The sequence below is a fragment of the Panthera leo genome, chromosome A1 (assembly GCF_018350215.1).
Source record: "Panthera leo isolate Ple1 chromosome A1, P.leo_Ple1_pat1.1, whole genome shotgun sequence".
Lineage (NCBI taxonomy): Eukaryota > Metazoa > Chordata > Mammalia > Carnivora > Felidae > Panthera > Panthera leo.
Window position 1 is genome coordinate 125,298,274 of NC_056679.1, and position 13,847 is coordinate 125,312,120.

The 13,847-nt window shown below is 39.1% G+C and overlaps 1 protein-coding gene across 4 annotated transcripts in view; it reads left to right on the forward strand.

Annotated features, from left to right (window-relative positions):
• Positions 1-13,847, forward strand: part of GPBP1 (GC-rich promoter binding protein 1) — a 74,657-nt gene that overhangs the window by 30,565 nt on the left and 30,245 nt on the right. For all 4 annotated transcript variants that reach the window (XM_042939468.1, XM_042939477.1, XM_042939461.1 and 1 more), the window contains exon 3: positions 940-1,059. In XM_042939468.1, coding sequence (XP_042795402.1) covers positions 997-1,059 — 63 coding nt within the window. In that variant the 5' untranslated portion in view covers positions 940-996. The remainder of the gene's footprint in view (positions 1-939; positions 1,060-13,847) is intronic.

Genomic DNA, 13,847 nt, shown 5'->3' on the forward strand with positions numbered 1-13,847 from the left:
TCTGAGAAACTGAAATCATGACCTGAGTCTGCATCAAGAATTGGGACTCTTAACTGACTGAGCCACCCCAGGTACCCCTAAAGCTAATTTTAAAGCAGATCCCAGGTGGATCAGTTTAATAGACTTCAGTATTTCTTTTAAATACCACCATCACACCATTATTATATCTAAATTGACTAATAATTTCTTAATGTCATTTAATGTTCACTTCATGTTTAAATTTTTGATTCATAATATTCAGTCTTTAAAGGTTGTTTGGTTTGAGTAAGGATCTGTATAAGGCCCACCTGTTGTGTTTGATTATTTGCATATTGACAGCCATTTATTTGTTGGGAAAAAAAAAACAAAAAAACGCAGATCATTTGACCTGTCCAGTATCGTGTGATCTGGATTTGCTGGGTTATTTCCCTCAGATGTCCTTAATTTGTTCCTGTTTGTTGAGCTTCCTGAAAGTTGGTAGTTAGATCAGATTTCAGGTTACATCTGGGGTGGGAGCAAGAATGTATTATAGGTAACATGGTTGTGCATCTTCATGTGTCACATCTAGAGACACTTGATGTCTAGTCTATTTGTGATTAGACCATTGTAATTTTAAAAAATAAGGTTTACTGAGGTATAGTTTACTTACACTGAAGTTGGCCGGTATTAAGTGTACAATTTGATTTTTGACAGATGGGTACATTTGTATAACTACAATCAATATAAAAACCTTGTTAGCTCAAAAACTTCCTCCTTCCCTTTGCAGTCATACCCGTACGCCTCAGGCCCTCACCCCCACTCTTCTGATTTAGTTTTTGTTACTGTATTTTTGCCTATTTCAGAATTTCATTATAATTGGAATCTTACAGTAGTAAGATCATTGTCACTCAGAAGAGAGCATAAGAAGATAAATTGGGCAAGGAGCTCCAGGTCTAATTTCCTTCCGTTTTTATATGACAGGGACTTGCCATGAGGTGTTGAAGCCTTGTTTCACTGAGTTGGAGAGACTGGACCTAAATGGCGCAGCATGACTTTGCTCCAGCCTGGCTTAATTTTCCTACTCCACCATCATCAACAAAGGTACTCTTTCTTGCATTTCTCTTTGTCTTTTTGTGTGCCTCTCAGTTCATGTTCTACACAAAGGTAGCTTAAATGTGAAGCCTTAGTATTTTTGAGGAGAAAATTTGTGTTACCGTCTAAATTCTCTTTTTTTTTTAATGTTTATTTTTGAGAGAGACAGAATGCAAGTGGGGGAGAATCAGAGAGAGGCGGGGGGCACAGAATGTGAAGCAGGCTCCAGCCTCCGAGCTGTCAGCACAGACACCAACGTGGGGCTTGAACTCACGAACCGTGAGATCACGACCTGAGCCAAAGTCAGACGCTCAGCCGATTGAGCCACCCAGGCGCCCCAAAATTATTTCATGTTGAATTTGTCAGTTTTAGTATACCATCACCATACTTGTTTCATTTACTTTGGTTGTCTTTTGTGCTAATCAAATTTGTACACATTTTGTTTTTTCTTTTAAAGTTTATTTATTTATTTGAGCCCGTGCATGTGCAAGGGAGTGAGAGAGAGAATCCCAAGCAGACTGCATGCTTTCAGCACAGAGCCTGCTCAGGGCTCTATCCCATAAACCCTGTTATCAAGATGATTTAAATTGAAATCAGGAGACAGAAGCTTAACTGACTGAGCCCCCCAGGCATCCTCCACACATTTTTATTCAGACCTGTTGGATACATTGAACTTTACTTTTGGATCTTACCTTTGCCTATACTGTTCTTCAAAGAAAATTTTTTTTAATATTTATTTTGAGAGAGAGACAGCACGTGAGCAGGGAAGGGGCAGAGAGAAAGGGAGAGGCTCCAGTTTCTGAGTTGTCAGCACAGGGCCCAACACTGGGCTCAAATTCCCCAGCTGTGAGATTATGACCTGAGGCAAAGTTGAATGCATAACCTGCTGAGCCACCCAGGGCCCCCTATCTGTACTATTCTTAAGAAAAATTTGAGGACTTTGAAGTCTTTCCATGCAACCAGAAGACTTTTCCAGATACATAAGACTTTGGCACAGCTCTAAAATTTCAGGAGTAATGAAAACTTTGCAGTGTTATAGATGAGGCCTCAGTAATGTAAGAAATGTTCCTTTTACTTAAAAACCCAAACATAATAGTTGGAATAAGATTTGTGAGGCACTGCAGTTGTCTTCCACTTAAAGACTTTTAAGTGTGGTGCCTGGATGGCTCAGTCCGTTTTGTCCGACTTCGGCCCAGGTCATGATCTCATGGTTCCTGAGTTTGAGCCCTACATCAGGTGTCTGCTGTCAGCCCTGAACCCGCTTCTGATCCTCTGTCTCCCTCTTTCTCTGCCCTTCTCTGTCTCAAAAATAAACACTTAAAAAGCTTGCTAAGTAAGAGAGGGACCTTGGAATTTGTTAGAATCCATCTGTCTGGCTTAATAGTTGTCTTTGACTTTGTTTTTTCCATAATGCAAAGGAATTGAGAGAGTCTTAATCATCTGTTTGCCTGTTAATCATACTCTACCATGCTAAGGTGTTCACCTATGACCTTTTGAGGTACAGACAGTTCTTACAAAAACAGTTTGTTAAAAGTAGCTCTTATGGGAACAATTTTTGTACTTTGGAAAGTCGTTCCTCAGTCAGGACATGTCAGATCATAATAATTGGTCCATAGTTTTGGCTCATAATTTTGTACAGATGGATTCTCTGGAAGGTTAATTGAGTTCCTTGTTGTTCATACAATTACTGTGAGCCTACACTAGAATCCAGGGTGCATTTCCTATTCCATTTCTTGACATAGGACTTATTTTGGAATGCTGTCAAATGATTAAACATCTCATTTCATAGCCTATAAAATGGGATTTGAGATTGGAGACTTCTGTTGATTAAGCTACTGAGATCACTTAAAAAAAAAAATTTTTTTTTTTTTAACGTTTATTTATTTTTGAGAGAGCATGAGAAGAGGAGGGGAGAGAAAGGGGACACAGAATCCGAAGCAGGCTCCAGGCTCTGAGCTGTTAGCACAGAGCCTGACATGGGCTCAAACCCTCTAACAGCAAGATCATGACCTGAACCGAAGTTGGATGCTTAACCGACTAAGCTACCCAGGTGCCCCTGAGATCAATTTTTAATGTTTATTTATTTTTGAGAGAGAGCGAGCGAGCATGAGTGGGGGGAGGGGCAGAAAGAGGGAGACACAGAATCAGAATCAGGCTCCAGGCTCTGACCTGTCAGCACAGAGCCCTACCAGGGGCTAGAACTCACAAACCCCAAGATCATGACCTGAGCCACAGTTGGGATGCTTAACCAATTGAGCTACCAGGCGCCCCTGAGATCACTTCTTACAGATTTTCCTCCTTTCCTCTTAGGTATGGGTCTCTGCAGTTTGCTCCTCACCCTGTTAAAACCCAGCTGCTCTAATCTAGCCATTTAGGGGTCATTCTTAATTTGTGCCCACTTCACAGCCTGGATACATAAGAGTTTCGTGCTCCCCACCTTCCTTTTTTCTTTTTTTGTTTCCTTTTCTGAAATATGTATAAGACTTGTTTTCATTTGCAAGCCAATTAATAAAAATTATCAGTACCTGGAAAGTTAGTTACAACATATTAAAAAGTTTGGGAATACATCTTTTTTAATCAAAAGTGATTACTTTAACGTATAAATGTTATGGTCTGCCATTTTATTTATTAAAATTTTTTAGCTTTATTTACTTTGAGAGAGACAGTGTGAGCCGGGGAAGGGACAGAAAGAGAGGGAGAGAGAATCCCAAGTAGGCATCTCACTGTTAGCACAGAGCCTGTTGTGAGGCTCGAACTCATGAACTGCGAGATATGACCTGAGCTGAAGTTGGACATTCAACTGTGCCAGCCAGGTGCCCCTAAAAAATTTTTTAAGTATATCCATTTATTTTGAGAGAGGGAGGAAGACAGGCAGGGCAGAGACACTGGGGGAGAGAGAATCCTAAGCAGGCTCTGTACTGTCAGCGCAGAGTCCAGTGTTAGGCTCCAACTCACTGACCTGAGCTGAAGTCACGAGTTAGATGCTTAACTGACTGAGCCACCCAGGTGCCCCTGTGGTCTGCCATTTTAATCTGTAATTCTTTTTTATGTATGTATTTATTTATTTGTTTTAAACTTTGATTTAGTTTTTATTTGAATTATAGTTATTTAAAGTACAATATTGGTTTTAGGAGTAGAATTCATTGATTTATCACTTACAGTGCTCAAAAAATTGAGATTAATTTTTGTCTTTGTTCAGATGTTAATCTGAGATTTATATGTGGTGAAATCCTTACTGCTTTCCTGAACCTGACTCTTTCTGGATATAGGTCTACATGAATGATGATGATGATTTTAGAAATTGGGATTGCCTATTCTGAATCTCAATTCTAATTTGTTCTGAATTACCTACAGAAAATAGTATTTGAAGTCTTAACTAGCAGTAGTTGAAATTATTTGTTTAGACCTTATCCAGACCTTTTGTGACAAACACAAAACTTTTAGTAATGACTTCTTAAACTTTCCATCTTATCCTTTCATGTCTCAAAGTCTCACTATTCATCGAGTCTCATTTATAATTAACCTCTTGTTTTCTGCCAGAGCCCTTTTAATCTTCTATGAAATAAGTGGAACAGACATTAATCGACTGTGGGTTTCTCTATTTCAACATAACAGAATTCTTTCATTTATTTGTTGTTTGAAGGGATGATAAGAGGACTTGAAATAAAAAGAATGTTTTTAGAAGAGCATTTTAGCAGTTTTCTGAGGTGTGTAGAGTTTTAGCCCCATCATGTGGTGAAATTATAAACTGCATGTGGTTGATTATATGTCTGGCATAACCTTGAGCTGTTGATTGGGACCCAGTAAAAAGTAAATTTTACATAATGTTTTTGTATACACACAGGTGTAACTAAAACAAAAGTCAGTATACCTGTGGTGCACTAATATATTCTCTTGTGGTTTTCTGTTCTCTTTTTTTCCATTAAAAAAAATGTAAATTGTTACTGTTACTATCATCCTTTAATAGGTCCTGAGTTGCATTTTAAAGAACATTTAAAAAGTAACAATTTTATTATTGAAGCATTACTGAACTGAAATGGTTGTAGATACTGGAAAGTTTTAAATAACTCTTTGGTTTAGAATCTTCTCCTTCTAGTTGTCTTACTTGAGGAAGGATGATAAAATGATCCCTGTAATAGGCTGCTCTGAAGTATCCTTTCATAGTATTGTTAGAAGGAGAAAGACTCCAGGGGCACCTGGCTGGCTCATTCAGAAGAGTACGTAACTCTTGATCTTGGGGTCCTCAGTTGCAGCCCCACAATGGGTGTGAAACCTACTTAAAAAAAAAAGTAGGGGGGAAGGTGCCTGGGTGGCTCAGTCACTTAAGCTGTTAAGCGTCTGACTCTTGATTTCGGCCCAGGTCATGATCTCACTGTTCAGATGGCGCAGAACTTGTTTGGGATTCTCTCTCCCCCTGACCCTCCCTCTCTTTCTCAAAATAAATACACTTAAAAAACAAATTAAAAAAGAAGGAAGATTCCAGGGGTGTGATACTAAAAGAGCAAATGAGTGGTAGGAAATAAGAAAATATGGGAATTTTTATTCTTCTTAAATAAAAAGTGACATTAAACTTGTGACCTTCCACTGCAGTTAATACATATTCATATTCAGTATTCTGTAGTTACTTCTGTCACTAGCATTAGTGCATTATGGATTCTTTTTTGGCAGCATCTAAAAAATAGTGGTTTAATATTTACCAAAACTTTTATTTTCCAAGTTTATTTTTGTGAGAGAGTGAGTGAGCATGAGGGGGCGGAGGGGCAGAGAGGAGACAGAATCCCATCCAGGTTCTGTGCTGTCAGTGCAGAGCCTGACTCAGGTTCAAAGCCAGGAACCGTGAGATCATGACCTGAGCTGAAATCAGGAGTTAGAAATCAAGAATTTAAAGTTCAGGCTAAAGAGAGGATCAGAAAGTTCAGTCAGACTGGTAGTGGAGTTCATTGAAACTTCTTGTTTACTATGTAAAGTTTTTATTAACTAGGGACTCATTGTGAGCATCTGAGAAAACATTGCTAAATTAATTTTTTAAAAGGAATCCAGGATAAGATTTAAAGTATGTAAAAGGTAAAGAGGGATAGAGATGGTTTCTTCCTTATTACAGATGTTGTAATAGCTTTTTTTTTGAGTCCTCATTATATGCCAGTGACTGTATATAACACTTGATGTGAATGCTAGTAAAAATCATAGGCAGTAAATTCTCTTTTTTTCTCTCCCATTTACAAAGGAGGGAACTGAGGTTGAGAGAGAGGAATATGTGCCCCAAAGTGCTAAAGCTAGGATAGGAGTCCAGGTAGTAGCCTAATTTTCAAAAGTGCTTTTATGTAAATGCTTTTGTTAAATACTAGAATGCTTTTGTGTAAACATCAGAATATATATATTTTCAAAGTTTATTTTGAGAAAGGAAGAGAGGGAGGGGCTGAGAGAGAGAGACAGGGGATGGGAGTGGGGGGAGTGAATCTCAAGCAGGTTCCATGCTGTCAGTGCAGAGCCGGATGCAGGGCTCAATCCCATGCACTGAACTGTAGTATTGTGGTCTCAACTGAAACCAGCAGTCCTACGCTTAACCGACTGAGCCAGCCAGGCGCCCTTACACCAGAATATCTTTATTCTGGTTTGGATAAATGAAATTTTCTTCAGAGATGGCCTCTCCAATATCTTTCTATGATCATCAGTACACACAGATTGAACTATTCAGTGGCTGTGTAATCTTTTATTGAATATTTCTACATGGGTTATTTAATTAGTTTACATATTAATGGACTAAGCTGTAGGTTTAGGCATCTCTCAGATATATTTGTAGGGTGAAATTTAGCAGTATAATCAGTGGATCAGAGGGTTTGTACATTTTGGTTGGTAATGTGTAATTGCTTTCAAATTTTATGAGGGGGGCTAGTGTTCTCAGTTTTGGCAAAACTGGATGTTTTCACATTCTGTGAAATTAGATGTAAAATAGTACTTCATTGTTTTGATTTGCATTGTTTAATTATGGTTGAGTGTATTTTGGTGTTACGAAGAGTTTCTTAACTGCTTGTTCAGGGACACCTAGGTGGCTCAGTCTGTTGAACGTCCAACTCTTGATTCCGGCTCAGGTCATAATCTCTTAGTTGTGGGATTGAGTCTTGGCTTTGGCTCTGCTGACAGCACGTATCATGCTTGGGATTCATTCTCTGTCTCTCTTTCTGCCCCTTCCCCACTCTTATCCATGTACTCTTTTTTTTTCTCTCTCAAATAAATAAAAAAAGAACTGCTTATTCATGTAATCTATTTCTTAGTGATTTGCAACATCTTTTTTCATATTGGAGAATTTGCTGTATGTAGTAAATATTTGTTTTGATAATTCTTACATTTATTTTAATTCCTGTGTAGTTAACATGCAGTGTTACATTAGTTTCAAGTGTACCAATGTAGTGTTTGAACAATTAAGTACATGTTTTGATAATTCTTTAAAAAATCATGTAGAGGGGTGCCTGGGTGGCTGAGTCAGTTAAGCGTCTAACTTTGGCTCAGGTCATGATCTTGGGGTTCATGAGTTCAAGCCCTGCTTCATGAGTTCAAGCCCCCCACGTCAGGCTCTGTGCTGACAGCTCATAGCCTTGAGCCTGCTTCGGATTCTGTCTCCTTCTGTCTATGCCTCTTAACCCACTCACGCTCTGTCTCTCTCTTTCAAAAATAAATATTAAAAATTTTTTTAAAAATTAAAAAAAAGTGACTTTAAAAAACCATGTCGAATTTTTTTTTTTTTTTTTTTTTACACATTTATTTATTTTTGAGAGACACAGTGAGAGCACTAGCAGAGGAGGGGCAGAGAGAGGAGACCCAGAACCTGAAGCAGGCTCCAGGCTCTGAGCAAGCGTTCAGCATAGAGCCTGTTGCGGGGCTCAAACCCACAAACCGTGAGATCATGACCTGAGCTGAAGTTGCATGCTTAACTGACTGAGCCACCCAGGTGCCCCACCATGTAGAATATTTTAATGAAATACTCAAGCATACAAAGGAGTACAGATAATAATTAAATGAATACTTATTAAAAACACAAGACAGTCCCTTCTTAACATTTTGCTATGTCAGCTTTTATTTCTTTGGGAAGTAAGGCATTATGTATGCAGTGAAGTCCACTGTTGTTATTTCTTCACAGTCCTTTGTTTTTATTTTCCCCAAGTATTCTCAGTGCATGTTCTTATAACTACATATGCAAATGTCAAATAGTATTGTTATATATGTTTTTTATTAGTAATTATCGTTTATATAAAGTCTGCATCTTTTACATTCATTATATTTTTGAAAAATTTTCTCCCATGTTGATATCTGCAGAATTAGTGTAATTATTTTAAAACTCTATATGGTATCCTATTTTTTGTCTCTGTATTAGATTTAATTTGTCCATTTAAGTTTAGATTGTTTAAAACGTCACTCCATTGGAATGTTCTGGTAATATGTCCTTGAACACATGAATTAAGAATTTTTTAGGTCACTGCACTGCTCCTCACACTTTCTTTTTTTTTTTAAACATTTATTTATTATTGAGAGACAGAGACAGAACATGAGCATGGGAAGGACAGAGAGAGAGGGAGACACAGATTCTGAAACAGGCTCCAGGCTCTGAGCTGTCAGCACAGAGCCCAGTGTGGGGCTTGAACTCACCAATTGCGAGATCATGACCTGAGCCGAAGTCAGACACTTAACCGACTGAGCCACCCAGGCGCCTCTCCTCACACTTTGAATGGATAAGAAAATAACGTGGGGATTTTATTAAAATGCAGATTCTGATTTCAGTAGTTCTTGGATGAGACCCTAATTCCAACATATTCAAAGTGATGCTGATATCTGCTTCTCTGTAGACCAGTTTCAATAGAAGGTTCCAACTTACAGTTAGAAGAAAAATTGTTGGGACTTGGTTAGATATTGCCAAATTCATTTTTGTGTGGTGTAGTGATGTATACTCTTGTATGCTGTGTAGAACTATTGTCTTTACTTTAATTCTTGCCAAAATTTTATCACAGTTAACTTCTCTGCAAATCCTTGTTTCTTGGACAAGGAGTTAACATTTCTGTGAAATGCCTCTTCACGTCATTTGTTAACTTCTTTTGGGTTGCTTTTTTTTCTCTTATTAGTTTAGGACAAAATTATACACATCATTACACACATATATGTATATATTATATGTATATATGTGTATAGGTCATCTTTAATGTCTTTAAAATTACAGGTTTTTTCCAGTTTTTCATGAATTAGGTATATTCAAGTATTTCCCAGTACTTGTTGCTATTTTAAACAGTATTTTAAAAAGATTTATCACTGGGGAGCATAGCTGGCTCAGTCAGAAGAGCATGTGACTCTTGATCTTGGGGTTGTGAGTTCAAGACCCACAATGGGCGTAGCGCTTACTTAAAAAGTAGTAAGTGGTGCCTGGGTGGCTCATTAGGTTAAGTGTCCAGTCCGACTTTGACTAAGGTCATGATCTCACAGTTGGTGAGTTTGACCTGTGCATCAGAGAACCTGCTTTGGATCCTCTGTGTCCCTTTCTCTACCTACCTCCCATGGGTTTGCTCATTCACTCTCTCTCTCAAAAATAAATAAACATTAAAAAAAAATAAAAGACTTCATTATTACTGTTCGTTGCAGATATATTGTATTTTGTGCTAGTATTGTATCTAGCAACTTTAATTCTTACCCTGTGTTATATTTTGGATTTTTAAGCCTGGGCAATCATTTATTCACAAATAATAAGTTTCCTAGCTACCTTTTTGGTCCTATTGTATTTCTCTTTTTTTCCCCCCGTTAGTTATATGTCTTATTCTTACGTTACTTTGCTGACTATATGTCAATCTGTGAAGGATCTGGGTTTTATCCTACTTGCAAGGTAATATAGATGCAGGGAGAAGACTGCTGAGTCCGTGACCAAGAGCTTTATTACTTATTAGCATGACAAATATGATATTGGCACTGATTCTTTATGCCCCCTAAAACTTTGGGTAGTTGACGTTGAAGGGCCCACGTGGATGCTACCCTTGGTGCTGAGTGGGGAATTTATTATAAGCCTGCTCTTTGTCCCAGAGAAGGATGTTACCTATCATCCCTCAAATGGTGCTTACTGCAAACTTCACCTTGAGAAATGGGCCATAGAAAAAGCAGTGAAGGTCTTGCATTTTTGGCATATTAGAACAGAAGGAAATGCTCACCGTCTGTGGTGGATTGCCTGTCCCAACAGCTCTACAATCAGCTCTATGTGTTCTTGGCCAAACTTGTATTTTCATATGACTACCATTCAGCCAGCCACTCTGATTATTTTGATAGAGGCTAGAACAAAATTCATTTAATTGTCTTAAACAGCATTTAATTAAGGCTACTGTTAACATCCCTGACAGCCAGGTGAGGCCAGGATTCAGCTGGATGTGAACAAGTCCTAGAGTGGATCAATAGGTAATTTTTCAGCCAGACAGTATATGGTCTACGCCTGCTGTATTATCCATTAAAATGCACTCAAGAGAATTTAAACTGATCTGAATTTTGGTGTCATTAACCTACATTTATAAGGATAATAGGTGGTCCAAAAATCAACTCTCACCCTTAATAGAAGACAATCTGTGACTTATTTTCCCTCACATAGAAACATTGAAGGGGTACACATCAGTTTAGTTAGGGATTTGTTATTAACCTTGTTTTGGATAACTTTTACATTAGTTCAGTTAAGAAGCATAGACGGTGTCACCATTACTTGCAGCATCATTTGCCATATGTGGCATAACAGAATACTGCTCAGGTGTTGGGAGAATCATGAATTTTTATCAGAATGAAACCATTTTTTTTAAGCGTTTTTTACACATTGACTTTCAGGAGCTGCTGTTGATATCAGGCACAGGAGAATATTTAAGGATTGTTTATGGCCATCTGAGTTTTTCTGATTTTGAAGTATGAGTAGGGATGACCCTTCTAGCAGATCAGTGTTTTCTTCTCTTTTTCTGTTTGAATCAGGCCTTGGTGCTGTTTCTAGGGGATAGAGCATTAATTGTTTTCCTTTCTTCCAGTACTTTCTGGGGTCAAAGATGTTCCCTCTACAGATGCTAGAGGTTTTCTTTTTTAATATTATTTTATTATTTTTGAGAGAGAGAGACAGACAGTGTGAGTGGGGGACAGGCAGACAGGGGAGACATAGAATCCAGAGTAGCTCCAGGCTCCGAGCTGTCAGCATAGAGCCCGACGACACGGGGCCCGAACCCACAAGCTGTGAGATCATGACCTGAGCTGAAGTCGGACGCCTCAACCAACAGAGCCACCCAGGTGCCCCTAGCGTTTTTTCTTTTACACCCATGAAATTGGTGTGTCTCATTTGTTGTTGCTGTTTTTTTAATGTTTATTTACTTTTGAGAGAGAGAGTGAGACAGAGTGTGAGCAGGGGAGGGGCAGAGAGAGAGGGAGACACAGAATCTCAAGCAGGCTCCAGGCTCCGAGCTGTCAGGACAGAGCCTGATGTGGGGGTCGAACCGTGAACCGTGAAAACATGATCTGAGCCGAAGTCAGACACTTAACTGACTGAGCCACCCAGGCACCCCTTATGTGTCTCATTTGGATAGCTGACTTCACTTAAAAGAAAATTCCCTACTTGTACCCAGATTTTTTGGTTTGGAAGAGTTGGATGTGAGTGGAACCAAGGACATTTTTACATAATTGCAGTGATGTATCATATTGCTCACCCTAGTCCACATTGGACCTTATTGAGGACTGGGTGAGAGATAGTCACACAAATGGTCAGTCTTCAGATACAGGACCATCTCCCTCCAAAAAGAGAATCCAGGTGGCCAAACCAGATTATTTGAATTCCTTAGATTTCTTTTTTGGCCAGTGCATCACCCTGAGAGGTAGATTGGCCTGCAGTTTCTCTTAGGAGAAAGAAACAACATGTCAAGGGATAATCAGGGCAAATCCTGGTATTTTGTTTTTTAAAGTTTATTTTATTTATTTTTGAGAGAGAGAATTCCAAGTAGGCTCCACGCTGTCAGTGCAGAGCCTGACGCAGGGCTTGATCCCATGAACCTGTGATACTAAGACCGGAGCCAAAAGCAAGAGTCAGATGCTCAACTGACTGAGCCACCCAGGTGCCCCCAGAATCCTGATATTTTAAAAATAGGTCTGTATTATCTCATAACTCATTTTTTAAAATCCTAAATACTACCTAGGAAATGGCTAAGAAAAGATGATTTCTTTATGGGTTTGTTGCATTCATCGACCAAAGTGTCTCATTAAGGTGTGTGAAATGAGGAATGTAGAGTTGTAGATTGTCCAGAGTTGAACGTTGAGACTGTTAGTGTTGCTTGACATTACTGGATGCCTGCGGATAGTAGAGGGTATAGAGTATCCATTTAGTATTTGAATATCGAACCATTGCAGGTTGAACTTTATGACAAAAGATGTACTATTACTGGAATGTTAGTGCTTGGAATACCAAAAACATGACATGGATTTATTTCAAGGGTCACGATAGTGTGACCAGAGTTAGAGTTAGCCAGTCAGATTGCAGCAACAATACTGTAACCTGAAAAAATTTCAACAGTGAAGAAACACTATAGATAGCTCCAAGAAGTGATCAATGATTTGATGCAGTTCGTCTTGTGTAGCGTGGCCTCCTTTGCAGCCTCCTTTGCAGCACAACAAGTAGATGAGCTGTTGGCAGGAGTCTCAGGCTGGCATGCAGAGGTGGCTTCTGCATCAGAAAGGAAAAGTCGTTTATTTTGTGACCAGTCTACGGTAGTGGATTGTTACAGGTCTGGTGTGGTGGATCTAGGTAGCATGCTACAGACTTCAGCAGTATTCTGATTTTAGTTCTTTATGCTAGCGCATCTTACTGTGAGCATCTGAGTGACTCAGATTGTCTCATCAGCTATAGTTTCAGTTTGTGACTCCAAAGAATTACCTTTAATCTGCCAGTCTCTAGTTTCTCAGGTGACTGGCCAGATGACTGGACGTTGGCAACAGTGGAAGAGGCAGAAAAATAATAGAAAATGTCTAGTCCTTAAAGCTTATCTAAGGCCAGGGTCCTGCTTTTCATTTTAGCCCTTTGTGCTGACTGACAATCCATTTGGTCTTCCAGAGTTGTTGAGGCTGGATGGCTGCTGCCACCCAGTGGACACTGTCCTCTCTTAACCTAGTTGAACCAGACCCGGGGAATTAAGGGAACTATGATTTGAGAGCCTTATTGAACCAGGAGCTTGTTAAGGTGGCAGGCAGAGGAATAAGGTTTACTGTAAAGGGTAGTTGCCATTTCTTTGTGCAAAACAAATGTCCCGGTAGCCAGGTCAGCTGCATGCTCAAATACTTTTCATTAGGTTGAGAGCCCTAATGGGCCCCTTTTTTTGTTCTTAGTTTAAGTTGTTCACTTTAAGAGCTCGGCAGTAGGGCAAGAGCCATATTCCCTTTAGAAAGGGGATGTATGTGTCAGGCACATTCTGTACTGGGAAATAGCCTCTCTGAATATCCCATTACCCATCAAGTCTTCAACTCTGTCTCTGATATTTTTTCTTTCTTTTGAGAGGCTTTGGTGTTTCTGCTAGACCACCTGGAAGGGGGACAGAAATCACCTGTCATCCTGTCATATCCCTGAATGGAAGAATCTTGAGCATTTTCATTACAAGCATGTAACATTAGTACCAAGTTAAAACATAACAAACAATGGTAAATTGAATTGGCCTAAAGGCCCCACCTGCAAGATCACTTTAATTTCCCTTTCCTACTGCTGAATTTTCTCCAAACTCCAAAATCAGTCAAATTGGGTTTTAGTGGCATCTTTTCTCACTATAGTGACA